This window comes from Primulina eburnea, chromosome 4 (genome assembly GCF_022965805.1).
Source record: "Primulina eburnea isolate SZY01 chromosome 4, ASM2296580v1, whole genome shotgun sequence".
NCBI lineage: Eukaryota > Viridiplantae > Streptophyta > Magnoliopsida > Lamiales > Gesneriaceae > Primulina > Primulina eburnea.
This window is the reverse complement of record NC_133104.1, coordinates 41925570-41944665: the sequence shown is the minus strand read 5'-3', so window position 1 is coordinate 41944665 and position 19096 is coordinate 41925570. Positions and strand designations below refer to the sequence as shown.

Here is a 19096-nt window from a genome sequence, read left to right as displayed (position 1 = left end):
GTTGGCCCAAGCTATGAGAACATTGGAATGGGGTGCCTAGTCTAGTTATCATTCCTTCTACGTTCTTCCATCAACAAAAATGGGAAGGTCGATCCATATGTGGGGCCAGTGCCCACACTTCAGAATCAAGGGTTGAGATTCATATCATGGGGAATAAACAATAAAATAAAAAAAATTGGGCCCGAAAAAATTCTGTCCCTTTGATGTACCCTGAGACACTGCCTGCAGGGGTGGGGGTGAAATAATCCAACAAAAATGTGTGCGTCCGTGGTAATTCTATTTCAAGTTCCATTTTTTTACATATATTTTTGTGTTTGGTTATGGACAATCTTCCTTCTTGAGCTAGCTTTTGATGTTGAGTTAAGCCTAAGTTCCAATCTTAGCATGGTATCAGAGCTCAGGTTCCACTGTTATGTGTTGGACCACCCATTCTGCCTATAATTAGGTTATTTGTAAGCATGGTATCAGAGCTCAGGTTCTACTGTTATGTGTTGGACCACCCGTTCTGCCCATAATTGGGTTATTTATAAACTCCACGCTCCAGATGCTCATTCCTGGGTGTGAGAGGGGTTTGTTAATTGTCCCACATCGGTTGGATAAATAACCTGGGAGGGGTTTGTTAATTGTCCCACATCGGTTGGATAAATAACTTGGGAGTTGTATATATGGTTTGGACAATCCTCTCTCCTTGAACTAGCTTTTGGGATTGAGTTAAGTCCAAGTTCCAATTTTAGCATGTTTTTACAAAAAACAAGGTAAAGATATGATACAAGGAATTTCAATGAGTTTTTTCAATTTTACATTGTTGTGCATTTTTGTGCAAGACATTCAGGAGAATATCTGAATTCAAAAAAAAAAATTACTACTAAATCTCTATTATTTTGTTTGAATTCAGATGTTTGCATGAACATTTTGTATGAAAATGTATCCATGGTGTAATATAATATGACTCATTTCGACGAGAAATGAGGTTGGATAAGAGACATATTAATCAATTTTGGGGATTAAAATTGAAATTATTAAATTTATATTTCTATAAAAAAAAGGAGGAGTTTTAAATTATAAAGTTTCGAATTAGTAATATTAATAATATCTCCAAAAATAGCCAAATGAAAGGAAACTTCAATAGTCGACATAATTATCTTTGACGGACAACGGTCAAAGCTCCCATACGACGATGCCACCCAGGACGTACGATTTGGTTCGCAAGTTCTCGCACTGTCGTATTCTCACAAAACTTCCACACGTGTCCTTCTCATTGCCTAAAAGAATTATTATTAATTTTTGCAGTCGAAGATTAATCTTTTCTTTTCTTTTTTTTTTTTAAAAAATAATCGCGATCATCGCTGCATTTCAAGTAACGACTCAATATAATAAGGCTGCGTTTGGTTGGAAGGATAGGATAAACTAATGATTAGTACGTAAATGATAAAGAAAATGATTGTGGTAGGATTGTAATATATGGTGTAAAATAATATTATGTTTGGTAAGATTTTTAAGTGTAGGATAATTTTGAATTTTTTGATGGAAAGACGAAATTGCCCTTTCCCCTCGCGACGGCAACAGTGGCGGCGGCGGCCGGCGGACGGTCGAAAATGGTGGCCGGAAAATTACCGACGGATTCTAAAACTCCGTCGCTATTAGCGACGGTTTTTTAGAAACCGTCGCCGATCTAGGTTTGAATCATTTTAATTACTAAAAAAATTTGACATTTTGCGACGGTGTATACAAATACCGTCGCTATTTGCGACGATTGTTAAAACAACCGTCGCTATTTGCGACGGTATTTAACGAACCGTCGCTAACAGGCAGTAGGCCGGTGTTCGGCCGGCGGACGGCAGTACGTCGCCGGTCTGCCGGTGCTCGGCCGCGGTCGGCGTTCCGTCGGTGGTCGGCCGGCGGAGGTCGTGGAGGCGGCGATCGGTGGCGGGAAGTGGTGGTGAGTTTGAATTTAGGAGAAGGGTAAAATTGGAAAAATATGAAGTATTAAGAGTGGGATAAATAATCCTAGGGGATGAGGAGGTATTATTTTAACCTACCTAATATAACCTAATCATTCATAGAAGGGATTGAGTTGGTTAAATAATCATCCGAACCAAACACAAGACTATGTAGGATAAAATAGTCTATCCGGGTTAATCAAGCAAACCAAACGTTACCTAAGAGTGCAGTTATTCAAATTAATTAAAAAGAAACTGAAATTTATAATTATTTTAATTTTGGTTCAAAAAATATATAATTCACAAAAAATAATTTTGGTCCAGCTTTTAACATGCATCCAACTATGTGAGAGAACCTCACAAAACAATTTTATTAGATAATTAAATATCCGACTCGATCCGATTAAATACATAAAATTAAAAACAATTTTATTAGATAAATATCCGACTCGATCCGATCAAATACATGAAAATTTTAATTTTATGTCTAAAATATTATTATTTTCCACTACAAAATATCATTTTTGTTAGTAATATTTTGAATTGATATTGTAATATATAATGATTTAAACGAAAAATGTTAGATCAATGAAAATATTACTCTCTTTTTTTTATCTAAAATATTAATTTTCGAATTATATTTTTTCTTAGATGTGTTATTAATAAATATTATGTATTATATATTGTTTTGAGTAAAAAAAATATTATTTTTCATGTAAAAAATATATTATGTAATAATATTAAATTAAATGAAAAATATTAACATTTATTATAAAGGCAAAAACTTGTGTGAGACGGTCTCACGGGTCGTATTTGTGAGACGGATCTCTTATTGGGTCATCCACGAAAAAGTATTACTTTTTATGCTAAGAGTATTACTTTTTATTGTGAATATGGGTAGGGTTGACCCGTCTCACAGATTAAGATCCGTGAGACGGTCTCACATGAGACTCACTCTATTATAAATAGAACCCTCAATAAACAAAGCCCGACTCCTTACATTTAAATTTCCATTCCCAATTTTTCTTGTGAAAAACGTATCCCCTAGAAAATGGAAGTTCCGCTTATTGTTTATCAACTACTTTATTTGCCTTATAATGATTTTGATAAATTTCATTCATTTTATATGCAATATGGTATTCTGAGATATTTATGAAATTAATTAATAATTAATTAGATCTGTGGTTCGGTTCAGAACATTATCTTCTCAACAAAAGATAAATAACAAAATTCTTGTGACGGTTTTATCGATTTATATTATGAGACATGTTGACATAATTCATATTTATAAATAAAAATAACAATTTTTCATAGAGTAGGTCTCTTGTGAGACGGCCTCACGAATCTTTATATGTGAGACGGGTCAACCTACCGATATTCACAATAAAAAACAATACTCTTAGCATAAAAAGTAATATTTTTTCATGGATAACCCAAATATATGTCTCACAACATATAACCCGTGAAATCGTCTCACACAAATTTTTATCTTTTTTATAAACTTAATCGAATTGAAAATCTGTCTTACGAAATTGATCAATAAGATAATTTCTTAAAACAATAATCAGTAAAATAAGTATATTCGTGTGATAATAAAATAAATTGAATGATGTCGATTTGGGAGAAACGTGGCTCGTTTTAGGGACTCAAGTTCATGAAGCGGTTTCGGACTTCCACTCCAGGATCGCATCCCGTATAATAGAATTTAATTCCCTATTTTGCATTTTGTTTTTAAATTTAAATCCCGAAAACCCCACGACCTTCTGATCGACTTCGAACTTCTCCCATTTTCTAATTCTGCAGGGCGAAGGAATCAGGAAACTTACGTAATTGTCAGATTTTCTGGAGATTTAGCAGCATGAATGTGTTTAGATTTGCGGGTGACATGATGCACTTGATAAGTATTTTGGTCCTCCTCCTCAAAATCTATGCCACCAAATCGTGCTAATTATTTGTCAAAGTGTGTTATTGAATTCAAACTATGTGTTGATTATTTGTCAAAGTGTCTTATTGAATTCTACAAAAGTGGCTTCAATATTCGCAATTCTTCTACTCAAGTGCGTTCTGTGAATTCGATCGGATTTGTAATATTCCAACTTTCATTTCGACAATGTCTTGACATCATGTCATATATGTTTTAATATGTGTGAATCTTCTCAAACTTTAGCAACTTCTGCTCCAATACATCCAGTATCCAATGATAACGAATATTAATATGTTTTGATTTTAAATACATTGAGAATTCTTTCCAATATGAATTGCACTTTGATGGACATATAACAACTTGTATTGATCTTACACAAAACTTAATTCCTCCAAAAACCCTTTCATCCATAACAACTTATTGCATGCCTCAGTTGTCGATATGAATTTCACTTCAATTGTTGACAATGCTACACACTTTTTTAACTTTGATTGTCACGACAGCTCCACCTGCAAATGTAATCAGGTATCCTGATGTTGACTTTCAAAAGTCAACATTTCATGTCATGTCTGCATATGTGTAGCCTACAAGCTCGAGTTTAGATCCTCAAAAACTCTATCCATGTTTAGAGATGCCTCGTAGATATCTGAATATCCATTTTACTGAAGTCCAATGTTCATTTTCCGGTTTTTTAAAGGAATGTACTCTCTACACCTACAAAATGAATTAAATATGATCGAATACATACCATGACATACATGAGACTTCCAAATGCTGAAGCGTATTATACACTTTTCATTTCTTCTTTTTCGTCATCCATAAGAACTCTATTTTGAGTTCAACTGGAAGTAGTTGGCAAGAGAAAGTTCAACCACTTTGGCCCGGTTCATGTTGAACCTCTTAAGTACCTTCTCAATATACTTCTCCTGCACATTTGTCTCGATGGATTTCCATGCCAATAACTTTTTGCGATCCCCAAGTCTTTCATAGAAAATATTATGCTTAGTTGCTTCTTTAGGCCTTTGATTTCAGAAGCATATTTGCTAACAACTAACATGTCATCTACATAAAATAGAAACACCATCAAATCATAGAGCAAAAGCACCATCAAATCGTCCAAGCAACAATGACATTAGCCTACATAGATCTGTGTACACCAGCCCTAAAATTTTATCGGCTCTACTAGGAGGTGAACTTTTGAATGATATTCTGTTTTATTTTAGTTTCTTTCTATTCAGTCTTACCTATTGATGTGATCAAGAATCGGTTACATGAGGCAATCTTTTGTATTCCTCATATGGTCATGTGAAATAAAAAAAAAAAAAATTGCATTCTTGTTGAGATCCATTACTCTCAGTTTATGTAGTCTCTCGATTAAAAATGTATGTAGTTCATGGGTTACATTAAAAAAAAAAAAAAACTCGCCCTAAATCGCCATTTGAAAAAAAATGCTGAAGATCACATTTTTGTGTTAGGTTGTTTACTTTTGTGATCTTTATGTGTATAGATAGATATCTTTATGGTAAGAAACAATGCACGCAGTCACGGTTATATAGTGTGCATTTGTTCCTTGAACTGGCGAGACTCTAAATTGTGATGTATAGTGTATTGTGACTTTGATAGTACTTATCTTTAATATGAATGGTGTGAATATCTTGTATAATTGTGTATCCAGAGCAACACTACTTGTGTAGTATAGTCAAAACTTAGAAAAAGTCCTCTCCCAATAATAATTAAGAAGAATAAGGTACATAAATAATTTTTTTTTATATATTTTAGTTATAAATCTTGTGTAAAATACGAAGAACTATCATATAACTTATAGAATATCTATATGTGCTTATATATACTGAAATTATATTACATGTTGTTAATATTGAAATTTTAACATAATTCAATTTTAAAAACTAGTTCAAGAGGATATCCTGAGATCATATATGCAACTCTCATGAATTTTATGCAACCGATGTGAGATAAAAAAAAAAATTAACATCTACGTGAAAGATCAGTTAGACGTTTATTTAATTTTGAATAATGAGAGTACCGGTAACACAATTTCATAATTGATCCCAAAAATTGAAAAAACAAATATCAGATGTACAGAAACTATATATATGCACTCACGTCCGTTTTTACAGATTAAATGTCGCCTCGCCCTTTGAACTTATAATCATCAACCAAAGAATCCTTAATTATGGTGGAAACTTGAAATTTTTGAGAAAAATGAATAAGATGGCAGCAGGAAATTGGAAAATTATGCAAGGCTAGTGGCCTGCCCCGGGGCTTGGGACCGATCGGAGAATGTGGTCCATGTAGGCGAGATGGCGAGCAATGAGCTTTTCATCAACAGAAACAGCGTGACCTTTCTTGCTGGGCGTTGACGCCCGAACCCGGCCCTTCGGCAGCGCCGGAAGATACAACATATCTGCTGGAGATGGAACCTTATCTTGCGGCACTTCCATCAAAACCTTTCGCCCATGCAACGACGAACTGAAAGTAGAAAAAATGATCAAGAAAACCAAGACACTCCATCTTTTTCGAGCCATTGAAGGTTTACAAATCAATAGTTCTATAAAATATTGATTCCGAGGCGGAAAGTGGAGACGATAATTAAGAGAAACCTTTTTTTTTTTTTGTCCGAATGAGGATTTGATTTGAGTATGAGGTATTCGAACACTTATTATTAGAAGGAAAATTCAGTACGACGCGTTGGGTACTTGAAGAGGTCAAAGTAGTGTTTTCTTACATTTGAATATTGGGAATGTGTTTAGTGATCATGTCATGTTTTCGGACACATTTACATTAAATGTACCATTCCCAAGGTTTAGCCAAGTCAACGACCAAAGTGCTGAATAGTGGAGAACACATAGTCATGGATCTTTAGACCAATATTTTATTTTTAAAAAAATATATATATATATATATCTCGTTGATGTTTAAAATTCAGTTCAATCATGTTGGAGATGAGTTTAAATTTTTTTTTTATAGTTTTTATAAATTATTATTTTTTTATATTTTTTATACGATTTCCAACATATAATTTTGTCTCATATTTTTTTATACATGGAAATCTACTCTATATTTATTATAATGTAATATAATATTGTTTCAACTTGAAAAATGAACATGTAATAATGTGTGAATGGGGGGACTAACATTATCGATTTTATGGGACTTTTGTTATATGAACCGCCGGGTCAGAGCTAATTTATGTGGGGACGATCATGGCCGGCGGCGCCGGACAGAGTACTTACCAATTTCTTGGATTTATTCCCACCGTCTAAATATTATATTAACATCAAAATTAAGCCTATGAAAAATAATATAAAGTTGATAGAGTGCCCACTTTGATGTAATCTCATGTTTTTAAATTACTCATCGTGCCACATTGATGTAATCTCATGTTTTTAAATTACTCATCGTGTATTCCGCTGTTACTATATATATATATATATATATATATATATATATATATATATATATATATATATATATATATATATATATATATTTATCATCCGCTGTTACTATATATATATAATTTTATTTGTCTAAATTTATATTTTCAAGTGTAATTTTATATAATAACATTAATTTTTTAAAATATTTTATAATAAAATTAAATTATATACTATAAATAAGTTTTGAAAATTTTAATTGTATGAGGTATCATTTGGTTCGTGGTATGAGACAAATAATACAGAGATAAGAAATATTTTTAATAATAAAATATATAAATTGTTAATACTTAATATAATGTTTGATATGATTGATTTTTGAAAATATTAATAAAATATTTATAATATTATTTATTAAGGGTAATATTGTAATTTTTATTTCAATTATTTGATTGATATGAGATAAGTGATTGTTGATTTGTTTTATATAAAATAAATTTTTGATAGATGAATAGATAAAATATTCATTAAATATAATATTAAATTAAATAAAAATATAAATAAATAATATAACAAACCAAACAATTTTAATTCAATTTGACCCAACATATCTTGCGACCGATTGCGATTTAATATCAAGCCCAATTAATGCAAGGTTGGATATAAAAGCAATTGTCCTATTCAGGTACTATACGCTGCGATGTTTGTACCCAGGGTTGATTTTTCACGGGAAAATTCGACACTACACTTGGTGCAAATCAACGACACGTGTTTACCCGAGCTGTGTGTAATGTAAGGTCCGCATAAAATTTTAACAGCGGGTCATTTGGTCGAACAAACCAGGGAATGTCATTGTTATTTTCTTGAAATATGTGTAGGAAATATCATTACGCCATTCATAGGCAATTCTATCGATGTGATATCTGAAATAAGACATGGGTTTTGTTTGCCAATTTTGAAATTTCTGCTAGCGAAAATGACATGACGGAAACATATAAACTTTGGTCCAAGTGCAGAAAGAACGCCCCTGCGAAGAGGGTGGTGGGATCATCAGTCCTTTTGGCTAAAGGCAAGGCTATGCAAAAAGGACACATCTGTAAAGTTTGTTGGGATTACTGCAGGCCAGATTCTTGCCAGTCAAGAGAATTTTAACCACAACTTAGATAGTTTTGATGCGAGGATTGATATAAGTTCGCTTTAAATTGTGACTAATTCATATTGCTAAAAGAATTCATTGCGGCTTTAGCTCTTGTGTCCAAAATTTTCTACGGTATTAGCAAGGTGAGGGTGACTTGGCGGAGGCCGAAAGGAGAGCTTGGCTAACAGCCCCTTGCATAAGAAAGAAAAGGATACATCTTAAGTACATGTTCGAAAAAATATGTATACCGTAATTTCTTCTCCACCCCACCTGAAAAAGTGATTCTTCTATATTTATATTGTTCCTTTGGGTCACATACTGGTTTGTCGATGGATCAGAGATTGACTAGATTCCACATTCCAAGCAGAATACTAACATAATTGATGGGACCAATTCACATGGATCATTAATGCATTAAAACTGGACAATGTACGTATGATCTAAACTTTCTGGGTTTTTTTTTTGTTTCTTGTTTCGAATTTAACCTCTGGCTTGACCACAACATTCAGCATAAATGCTTCCACAAACACAATGATATTTTCTCAATTTTCTTGACACAAGTTAAGTGCAGAAGAGCAAATTTTCATTCCCATCAACTTAAATCTGGCTAGTGTACGCAGAATATAGATAGAATTATGTATGCCCGCCTTCTTTTTCATCAGCATCTCTTTGGAGAACACAAGCATGCCTGCGCAAAGTGGCAAAAATCCATTTCACATTAATATAGCACCATTTTCTCCAATTACTTTTCTTGCATTTTTTATTGAAGAAAACAAAGAAAAAAGAAATCAAGCGTATACTGACATTAAAAGAAAGCCTGGATCTTCGTCTCTGATGAACTTCCAGGGCTCTTCTTAGCTTAACCACCATATCTTGTTCGCTGAAAATCCGGCCCGGCGAGGTTAGAAAGGCGCCTCTTCGCACGGGAGGAGACCACAGCCCACTTTGTGTGTAATCAAAGTTGAATTCTGAAACATCATAAAACTTGGAAAGCAGTCTTTCTGATACAGATTTAGACACCAATTGAATCCTCTGCGAGGAATCGACCAAGATTTGAGCCGGGGATGAGATTTCAGAGACAGACATCTGATTTTGATCATACCTTGTAGGATATGTAGAATATATAATTTAATGAAGTTATTTGAATTATAACTAGTTGGGAATCTTGGAATGAATATAAAAGAGTAGTTTGATGGAGACATTTCTGGATTTTTGCAATCATGGAGTGGACATGGATAGCATGATTTTGAATCAACATTTGATGATTTTTCATGTGTTGAGATTGGAGATACATGTGATGTTTTTTATTGGGCTAACTTGTGCTTTGTCTTTATAAAAGTTGATTTAACATGAATATGAGATCATTTTTGGTAGGGTATGATGCACATCACTCTTGGTGTTGTTACCTTGATTGTTACATGTAAGATTCATCACACCATTTCCTAAGTTCGAATATTAAAATGAATACTTCTCCTCACATGCCAAGCCCACACAAGAAATTAAAGACTTGATATATATTTATCTTTAGATGCACTTAAGATGGTACTCTAAAGTTGCATTTAGTTTGATGAATTTAAAATCTATTAATTTCGATTATAGTTTTATTGTTAATAATGAAACAATAGATAAAATTTTAAATCCATATTTTACTTATTTACACATTAGTTACACAAAAATAGAATAAATTTCCAATATCTCTATTATTAGATGAACATGAATTCATCTTAATTAACATAAAACATTATATATATATATATATATGTACATATATATATATATATATATATATACACAAGAAGTTGATTTGAAGTCCGGAACCTTTGGGTTTCAACTGGTACTGTTAACTTGGTCTTGATCTAGTTAATCATATGGGAATTCTGTGGGGGATTTCACAGTGGCATGACAAATAACGCAACATGCTTTTTATTTGACTTCTCGAATTGTAGGAGTTCATACTCTTATAATAATTGTCGGGTTTGGAAATTATAGGTCCCTCAGCGAAATGTCGGGGAGGTGGCCAATCAAAGTTCGAAATATCTTGTGGTCAATAATCGCAAATCCCACAATTCGGCATATTTTGACACATTTGTTCGAACCAATTGAATTGGAATTTTCAGTACTGGCTACAACACATTGCCGAAGTCAGCAAGGAACAAAGTTTGAAAAAGGGTATCTAAAATTAGTTTACTGTTATGACTGTGCAGTAAAAAAAGTTATGGTTACGAAATTAAGGATGGAAAAATTAGGAGAATTAAACCTATATATACAAAAAAACTGACACAAAACCTTTGTAAACCACTTTCAAATCTTGGATCAAAGGGCCCTTATGACCCAACCAAGTGGGTTAGCAATTCCTAGGAGTGTTTGGGCTGCCGAAGAACCTCCTGTTCAAGAAAGTGTAGTTCAAACCATACATAGTGAATGAGAAAAAATTGTTGATTGAATTAATATGTTAAAAAAGAATAATCCAGTTGGAAGGTACGGGTGAAATGGATATTAAGCGAATGAATTAAACAAAAATGAAAATCACAGCAAACAAAAATGGACTTAATTTTCAGAACGTTGCAATTGAAATTAAACGATCCCCGAAATTAGGCTAAACAATATCAGACTTTCGAAACCCATAAAACTTTTCTAAGCTGCAATGTTCGAGGCTTTGTTGAGGATCACCCCCTCGTATTTCACCTGGAACCATTTCATTGAGTCTTCCTTTGTAACCCTATGCTGAATTCCAACACGAGATTTACACCTTCGGCGGCGACCAACACGGTATCCTGGGCGTTCTAGAACAACATAGAAGTCCATACCATAGATGCCAGTTGAAGGGTCGTACCTGCAATGATAGTCATGGATAAAACTGAGTAGCAAACTATTGAAGTCAATTTGAACCAACAGCAAGTGAATATAAATACATAACAAAAGACAGTTGTCGTCAAAAACTTCATACATAATCAATGTTCTAGCCACAAAATCTCATGCAACTAAAAAATTAAACATGCCACATGAGCAAAGATGACAGATAAGGCTATAACCTCCCCGTGAACATGAGTCAGTGACATAAAACAGTGCAACATCTGAGTACATAAGACATTATTTGTCCACACCAAAGGAAAAATACACACAGTTGAATTACATGGTTTCGGTCAAAACTTATCAAAGAAACAGATGAAATCCATCAGACAAAACATTATCTGTGCCATGAAATAAAAAGAAGTAAATTTCATTGATTTACAAGCAAACATCAACCCATCCAGTCTCGTCTAAGAGGTCATATTATTTTCAACTCTTCAATCTTCTCTAACTGTGCTTTCAAACTTCTGGGCACCAGCTACAGGAAAAATAAAATTAAACGAGGTAAATGGCTCTGTGGCATACATGCACTAATCATAAGTAAATATCAGGACAACGTGCAGAAGTTATCTAGCTTTCTGACCATCATCATTTCCGGCAATAACTCACCAAAACTGATGCATAGATGATGATCCACAAGGAAAAAGAAAGGAAATCATTTATTTCAGCCTCAAATTTTTGAGATAAATGAAACAACACTCACTTGATACCAAGGTCAATATGCTCCTGAATACCGAATCCGAAGCATCCAGTCTCACTGAAATTACGTCTCAGCAGCTCATACTCCTTCACCTTCAACCCGCTCTCCAACAGTTGCATCGCCTTCTCACCCCTAACAGTAACATAGCACGCGATCTTCTCATTTCTCCTAATACCAAATGAACGTACCGTGTACCTCGCTGATTCCCATCAATAACATAACATGCCACTTTTCAGAAAATTAAAAAAAAAAACTAAATAAATCAAATTAGAAGCAGTGAAATATAGAGCAATACCCTTGGAGAAGACGGGTGTTTGGCCACTCAACTGTTCCAAAACCTTAATTCACGCAAATCAAAATTCAAACTAATCAATTTAAAGTTTAATTAAGAATATAATGAAACTTTAATGAATACTGGACAAATGTGTGACCTTGGCGGCGCGTGTAAGGCGATCACCACTCTCACCGACAGAAATGTTGAGGACGAGCTTCTGAACTTTAATCTCTCTCATTGGGTTGGAAAGCTTCTTCTCTGAAGCCTGCGGCCATCTCAGGGATCAAGAAACGAAAAACATACAAGAGTAGACAAATGTTGGAGGCTCTAAGAAATTTCATAGAACTAAAATGTACCATCGTGAGTATTTCCACGGTCGCGGCGGAGAGCGTAAATTGGTTCTGGATTTGCAGGTTTTTTTCTTGTGCATCTGCAAATTAGGGTTTTTGTGGTTCCATACTTGGTGTGAGGGAACAAAATGATTTGACGAACATGCCCCTGAAAAATTACACAGCCGAAAGATTTGCAAAAATAAATTTCCGTTGCCGGGACTTGAACCCGGGTCTTTCGGGTGAGAGCCGAATATCCTAACCAACTAGACTACAACGGATTCTCCATATAATGGCTTCAATTAATATGAAATTAGAAATCTTATTATTAAGATTTATTAAAATGATACGCTCGTGGCAGTTGGGATTATGGATTAATAGATACTAGTTATTCTTATGTGTGTATAATTTTTTTATTATTATCGATGGACTAAAGTGAAATTTGAAAAATTATGGAGGGACTAAATTGATATTTGAATGGTTGAAAAAAATAATAATAATAAAAGTGTGTGTTGAGATTTAAAAAAAAACAAAAGTGTAATATTAATATCGTATACGAGTAAAATTGAAAAAAAAAATTGGTGTCCTCTCTAGGTAGTAATTATCATGTCCTCATACTTAATAATATAGTATAAATAGTATAGATATATGTATGCTTGCAACCTGGTCGGAATTGGAGCAATAATAACTTTAGCATGGCTAGAAAAATCAAACTAACGGTTTTATATTAAATATCGAGTGAAATGTTGTATGTAAAAATCTAGGTTTTACTTAACTTCAGCTCGAAAACAATAATTTGAACTTGAATTATTTACATTATTTATTTTTATTTATCGTATCCAGATTCAAGATGGAAAGTGGTATTCTTGCATAAAGACGTATGATAGGAAAGTGTTCCATCATCCACATATTATCTAAAGTAAATATGAAACCTCAAAGTCCGTTTTGACTTTGCAGCTGATGAGTTTGAATTTTCTGTCATGGCCTATATAAAAGAAACGATCACGTCTCTATGTTGCAACATCTGAACCAAAATGGCAAACCATTGTGATGATATTTTGGAAAAGGCTCGAGTCATTCTTAGATTTGGACGGAAAAAGAAAACTTAAACGAGTCAAATTTTAATTTTGAATACTCATGATCTAACTATGTTATTTTTACAATTTTAAGGTTGCGATATTATTAAAATAAGAGTCACAGTAATAATAAGAATATGGTTCTGAATCGATCACATAATAAATTTTTTATATTTAGACAGAATATTACAACATTATATATTTAAATGTATATTAAACCTAAAACAACTCAATTATATTAATATTCAATCATTCAAGTAAAAATAAATAATGAATTTTATCGATGTATGGTAGATTGAATTAATTGTTGAAAAATAAAGATAATGAGTAAAGTGAGAATTGTTCTCTTCATATCATCTTGGCAAAAACTTGTGCGAGACGGTCTCATGGGTCGTATTTTGTGAGACAGATATCTTATTTGGGTCATCCATGAAAAAATATTACTTTTTATTGTGAATATCGGTAGTGTTGACCCGTCTCAGATAAAGATTCACGAGAATGTCTCATAAGAGACCTAACCTACTCTATCATCTTTGTATATTCTACACGTGTGTATCTTCTAGTTATTCAAATATAAGATCATATAAATAATTTTGATCCAATGTCAGCGCTTAAAACAAAACATATTATGAAAGTGGTGGGCTCTTTTACATTACCTCAACGACAAGCAATTGGCCTTAGGTGTGGAAGCAAAAGCTAAACAAGCAACAATTTAGTTGAAAAAGAAGAACTCGATAGTTTAACTGAGTTGGTCCATTAAAGATGGAAAGTACTTTTCTTGTTTTGCTTTCCATGTCCGCACATTTCTTTATTCTTTGCTCGGCCTTAGACATCAGTACTGATCAATATGCTCTGCTTGCGCTCAAATCACAAGTTGAGACCAGCCCTGATAATCTTTTGGCCAGAAATTGGTCCTCTAATACTCATGTATGCAACTGGGTCGGAGTCACTTGCAACTCGCGTCACCAAAGAGTCGCGGCTTTAAATATTTCGAACATGGATCTTTCAGGCAAAGTCCCTCCACGACTGGGAAATCTTTCCTTTCTTGTTTCTCTGGATATAAGTGGCAATATGTTCAAAGGAGATATACCTGAGGAGATTACCATGCTGAAAAGACTCAGGTTTATTAGCTTTAGCTTTAATAGCTTCAGTGGGGAGATTCCATCATGGTTCGGAGAATTGCATAGTCTTCAACATCTACTTCTTGATAACAACAGTTTTACGGGGTCAATCCCTTCTTCTCTTTCCAACTTATCAAAGCTAGAGACCCTGAATCTGCAGTATAATCTGCTAGAAGGAACGATCCCCGCCAATATTGGCAATCTTTATAAGTTGAAGCGTCTAATTGTAAGAGAGAACCGTCTTGCGGGATCCATACCGGCGACCTTCTTCAATATATCATCGCTGGAAAAAGTTGATTTCACGGAGAATAGCCTCTCGGGTACTCTTCCAGCAAACATGTGTCGACATCTCCATAATCTCACGTATTTTTCTGTGTATTCCAACCAGTTCGATGGTCAAATTCCATCAACTATAGACGAATGCTCGAAGCTTCAGTATTTGATGCTTCAGTTCAACCAATTCACTGGACCAGTACCAAATCAGATAGGGAACTTAACTAGACTTGTGTACCTATATCTTGGAGACAACAATCTGAAAGGTACGTCCAATTTCAAAGTGAGCAACTGAATTATAGAAGTCTTGAAAAGTACACTTTGAAACATACTGACAATTTATGTTGTGTGTGCAGGTGAAATTCCAAAAGACATAGGCAACCTTCTTGAGTTAGAGTACTTGACCTTGGATGCAATTGGCCTCAGTGGTCCAATACCTTCTTTCATTTACAACATGTCTACTCTGCAATGGCTTTATCTTGGACAAAATAACCTAACAGGCAAAACACCGATTGATGTATGCTCTAACCTTCCGGTATTACAAGGACTTTACCTTGGACAAAATCATTTGACTGGAAGCATTCCAAGGGAACTTGGCAACTGTTCTTCACTTGTGGAGTTGTACATGGATGACAATAAATATACAGGTACCAAGAAAATATATGACTACTCTCTGATAAATTAGGATTTGCACAAAACTAAAGACTGGGATTTGCACTATAATTAAATGTATGCATTCTGTGGCAGGTGAAATACCATCAGAGATTGGCAAGCTTTGGAATCTGGAAATTTTAGTTCTAGGTACAAACTATTTAACAGGTCGTATTCCAGAGACAATCTTCAATATGTCTGCTTTGAGAACACTTTCATTCCGAGAAAATCATCTATACGGGAGTCTTCCACCAACCATGGGGAATGAGCTACCTAACCTTGGAGCAATTTTGCTTGGACAGAACAATCTCACCGGTTTCATACCAAGTTCAATTTCAAATGCTTCCGCTCTCACACGTTTAAGCTTGGTTGCTAACAAGTTTTCTGGCCCCATTCCTGAGTCGCTTGGGGAGTTGAGGTTTCTTGATTTTTTAAATCTAGGAGAAAATGACTTAACTACCGAGTCTTCAGAATTGAGTTTCATAACTTCTTTAGCAAACTGCCGGCTTCTAAGAATACTTTGGATTCAGAATAACTCCTTTAATGGTAACCTTCCAGTTTCGATTGGTAATCTCTCTTCTAATCTTGAGACAATTGATGCGAGTAAATCTAATCTCAAGGGAAGCATTCCACAAGAAATTGGGAATATTAGTAATTTGGAATCTTTATATCTGGATAACAATGATTTAACAGGGTTCATTCCCATCACAATCAAAGGTATACTGAATTTACAAGCATTGAGCCTCATTGGTAATTCATTCAATGGAGTAATCCCAGATGGCATCTGTACTTTAACCCGACTAGTGGAGCTCACATTGAGCAAAAACAAGCTTCATGGTGCACTTCCAACGTGTTTAGGGAATGTTACTTCTTTGAGATATCTTAATCTTGATTCCAATGAACTAAATTCGAGAATATCTCCAAGTATAGGTGGGCTCAAGGATCTCCTGAAATTGAACCTGTTCTCAAATTTATTGAGTGGCCAGCTACCCCAGGAAATTGGTAACTTGGAGAAAGTAATATCACTCGACTTGTCATCAAATGAGTTATCAGGTGGTATTCCTAGCATAGTTGGCAAGCTGATAAACTTGATCAATCTGTCCATGGCACACAATCAATTGAATGAATCCATCCCTGGTTCAGTTGGCAAAATGTTGAGTTTGGAAAGATTGGATCTTTCTGGTAACAATCTCACAGGTATGATTCCGAAATCAATGGAGGCACTTCAGCATCTCTTGTATCTCAACCTCTCCTTTAACAGTTTAAGAGGAGAAATTCCTGACGGAGGGCCTTTTGCATATTTCAACTATCAATCCTTCATGTCAAATGATGCACTGTGTGGTGCGCCTCGGTTCCAGGTTCCAGAATGCCATATTAACGATCACCATAAACATAGGAAACTAAAGAAGTTCCTTGTTTTAGTCATAACACTGGTGGTTGTTTTAACAATTTCTGCCTTGACACTTTCCTTAATTCTTATAGAACGCCGAAGGAAAAATAAGGTTCCCAATAATATGGAATTGCTTCCTTCTGTAACAATTGACAGGGTCACATTCCTTGAGCTTCAAAGAGCAACTAATGGATTTAGTGAAGATAACTTGCTAGGAACTGGTAGTTTTGGTTCTGTTTACAAAGGGGTTTTAACTGATGGCACGACCTTGGCTGTGAAGGTATTCAATTTACAGAAAGAAGGAGCATTCAAGAGTTTTGATACAGAATGTGAAGTGCTACGCAACGTTCGCCATCGTAACCTGACAAAAGTCCTTAGCAGCTGCACCAACACTGATTTTCGAGCTTTAGTACTCGAATTCATGCCTAATGGGAGTCTAGATAAGTGTTTGTACTCTGATCATGAACCATTGGATCTTTTACAAAGATTAAACATAATGATAGATGTTGCATCTGCAATGGACTATCTCCACCACGGCTACTCAATTCCTATAATACATTGTGATTTGAAGCCCGGTAATATCCTCCTAGACGAAAACATGGTGGCACGTGTGAGTGACTTTGGGGTAGCAAAATTAATAGATGCAGATGATACCATGACCCACACTAGGACTCTGGCGACATATGGCTATATTGCACCAGGTGAATCTCCCTACTTTCCAGTTCTTGTTTTTGATTCTTCATACATTGATTCTTTGTGGTTGGTTTATGCAGAGTACGGATTAGAAGGACTAGTTTCAAGAAAATGTGATGCATACAGTTATGGCATTGTGTTGATGGAAACGTTCACAAGAATAAGGCCAACTGATGATTTGTTCACAGAAGGAGGGAGCCTCAGGGGTTGGATAAAAGACTCGTATCCTGACTCTATACATGAGGTGATAGATGCCAATCTACTCAAAAATGAGGAAGTAAACACCAACAAAATTGTTGAGTGTGTGTCGTTAATCATGAAATTGGCTTTGGACTGCTCTGAGGAATTACCTGGAGAGAGGACCAACATGAGAGAAGCTCAGGCAACTCTGCAGAAAATAAAAAACCACTTCTTTCCAAGGAACTAATTGCGATACCCCATCCATAAGAAAGAAATACGTTTAAAGTGATTTATAAAGGGATATAATGACTCTGGTAGCAACTTTGTACTAGTCATATTTGTAAACAAATGTAATGAGTTTAGGCTCGGGATCGACATAACGGTATCAAAGACGATCATCAGCAAAAATGCAAAGAAATAAATGTTATACGAGATAAATTGTTATGTGCGTGAGAGCAAGCAACCTATTGAATATGTCGGAAAAAAAGTATTAAATGATTGGAGCCATCTTTTTTAGATTCCTGACACTTGTGGATCGTGTAACATGATGTGAGTCAGCTCTAGCAATTTGAGTTAGTCATTTTCGTAAAACGAGAACGGATACAAAGTAGTTGTTAAAGAGACTTATTGTACAATCGTGAATATGCCAGCATGTGCCAGGGACCAGAGACGGAGTCTAATTTTTTAAAAAATAGTAGAAAGCTATAAATAATTATATTTTTTTCTTCTCTAAAATGTGCTTTTGTTGTCGTCCGCCAATTCTGTTTTTCTGGCTCCGTCCTGGCCCGAGAGGTGACAATAATATTGATTAATGTGATGTCATCACTTCAATCAGAGGCTGAGGAAAAAAAAATTTTGTATTTTTTATTCTCGATTATTTTATCACAAATAATTATATAAGATTAATTCACATTGTGTTTGGATTGAGATATTTGATTTGTTTTTTAAATCTATAACAACTATTATTAAAAATATTTACTTTAAAATTTATTGGATTTGAAATTCGCTTAAAATTAAACTTAAAAAAAATATACTTGACAGCATAAAAATATAAAAAGATTTCAAATTCTCAATTCTAATGTCGAGCCAAAGAAATATGGTGAAATTAAATCCTTTAAAATAATTTATTCCGAATCCAACCTTGAATTTGTTTCCTAAA

The 19096-nt window shown here is 34.5% G+C and overlaps 2 protein-coding genes, 1 long non-coding RNA gene and 1 other non-coding gene across 5 annotated transcripts; 1 reads left to right on the top strand and 3 right to left on the bottom strand.

Moving 5' to 3' along the window:
• Positions 1-8834: 8834 nt before the first annotated feature.
• Positions 8835-9650, bottom strand: LOC140829918 (uncharacterized). Its single transcript, XR_012117575.1, has 2 exons — positions 9205-9650; positions 8835-9088 (listed from the first exon to the last, which is right to left on the bottom strand). It is a non-coding gene; the product is annotated as an uncharacterized lncRNA (long non-coding RNA).
• A 1330-nt stretch (positions 9651-10980) lies between these two features.
• Positions 10981-12719, bottom strand: LOC140829917 (large ribosomal subunit protein uL5z-like). The gene is made up of 5 exons (XM_073193204.1): positions 12581-12719; positions 12382-12489; positions 12246-12288; positions 11954-12149; positions 10981-11233 (listed from the first exon to the last, which is right to left on the bottom strand). The coding sequence occupies exons 1-5, from the start codon at positions 12581-12583 to the stop codon at positions 11035-11037; spliced, it is 549 nt and encodes a 182-aa protein (XP_073049305.1). The 5' UTR covers positions 12584-12719; the 3' UTR covers positions 10981-11034.
• A 42-nt stretch (positions 12720-12761) lies between these two features.
• On the bottom strand, positions 12762-12834 carry TRNAE-CUC (transfer RNA glutamic acid (anticodon CUC)). The gene has a single exon. It is a non-coding gene; the product is annotated as a tRNA-Glu (tRNA).
• Positions 12835-14253: 1419 nt separating this feature from the next.
• Positions 14254-18294, top strand: LOC140829102 (uncharacterized). 2 transcript variants are annotated; one of them, XM_073192092.1, is made up of 4 exons: positions 14256-15289; positions 15380-15670; positions 15771-17765; positions 17838-18294. In XM_073192092.1, the coding sequence occupies exons 1-4, from the start codon at positions 14392-14394 to the stop codon at positions 18182-18184; spliced, it is 3531 nt and encodes a 1176-aa protein (XP_073048193.1). In that variant the 5' UTR covers positions 14256-14391; the 3' UTR covers positions 18185-18294. The 2 variants fall into 2 exon arrangements, with proteins under 2 accessions (XP_073048192.1, XP_073048193.1); XM_073192091.1 differs by having other exon boundaries at positions 14254-15289; positions 15771-18294.
• The last annotated feature ends 802 nt before the right edge of the window (positions 18295-19096 follow it).

What these genes read in the sequence shown, in the direction of transcription:
- LOC140829102 (XM_073192091.1), top strand. Translation starts at nt 14,392, where the DNA reads ATGGAAAGTACTTTTCTTGTTTTGCTTTCCATGTCCGCACATTTCTTT. An exon ending in TGGAGACAACAATCTGAAAG is followed by an intron (nt 15,290 to 15,379) that starts GTACGTCCAATT and finishes TTGTGTGTGCAG; the next exon opens with GTGAAATTCCAAAAGACATA. An exon ending in GGATGACAATAAATATACAG is followed by an intron (nt 15,671 to 15,770) that starts GTACCAAGAAAA and finishes ATTCTGTGGCAG; the next exon opens with GTGAAATACCATCAGAGATT.
- LOC140829917 (XM_073193204.1), bottom strand. An exon ending in GCCTTACACGCGCCGCCAAG is followed by an intron (nt 12,289 to 12,381) that starts GTCACACATTTG and finishes GCGTGAATTAAG; the next exon opens with GTTTTGGAACAGTTGAGTGG. An exon ending in AACACCCGTCTTCTCCAAGG is followed by an intron (nt 12,150 to 12,245) that starts GTATTGCTCTAT and finishes GATGGGAATCAG; the next exon opens with CGAGGTACACGGTACGTTCA.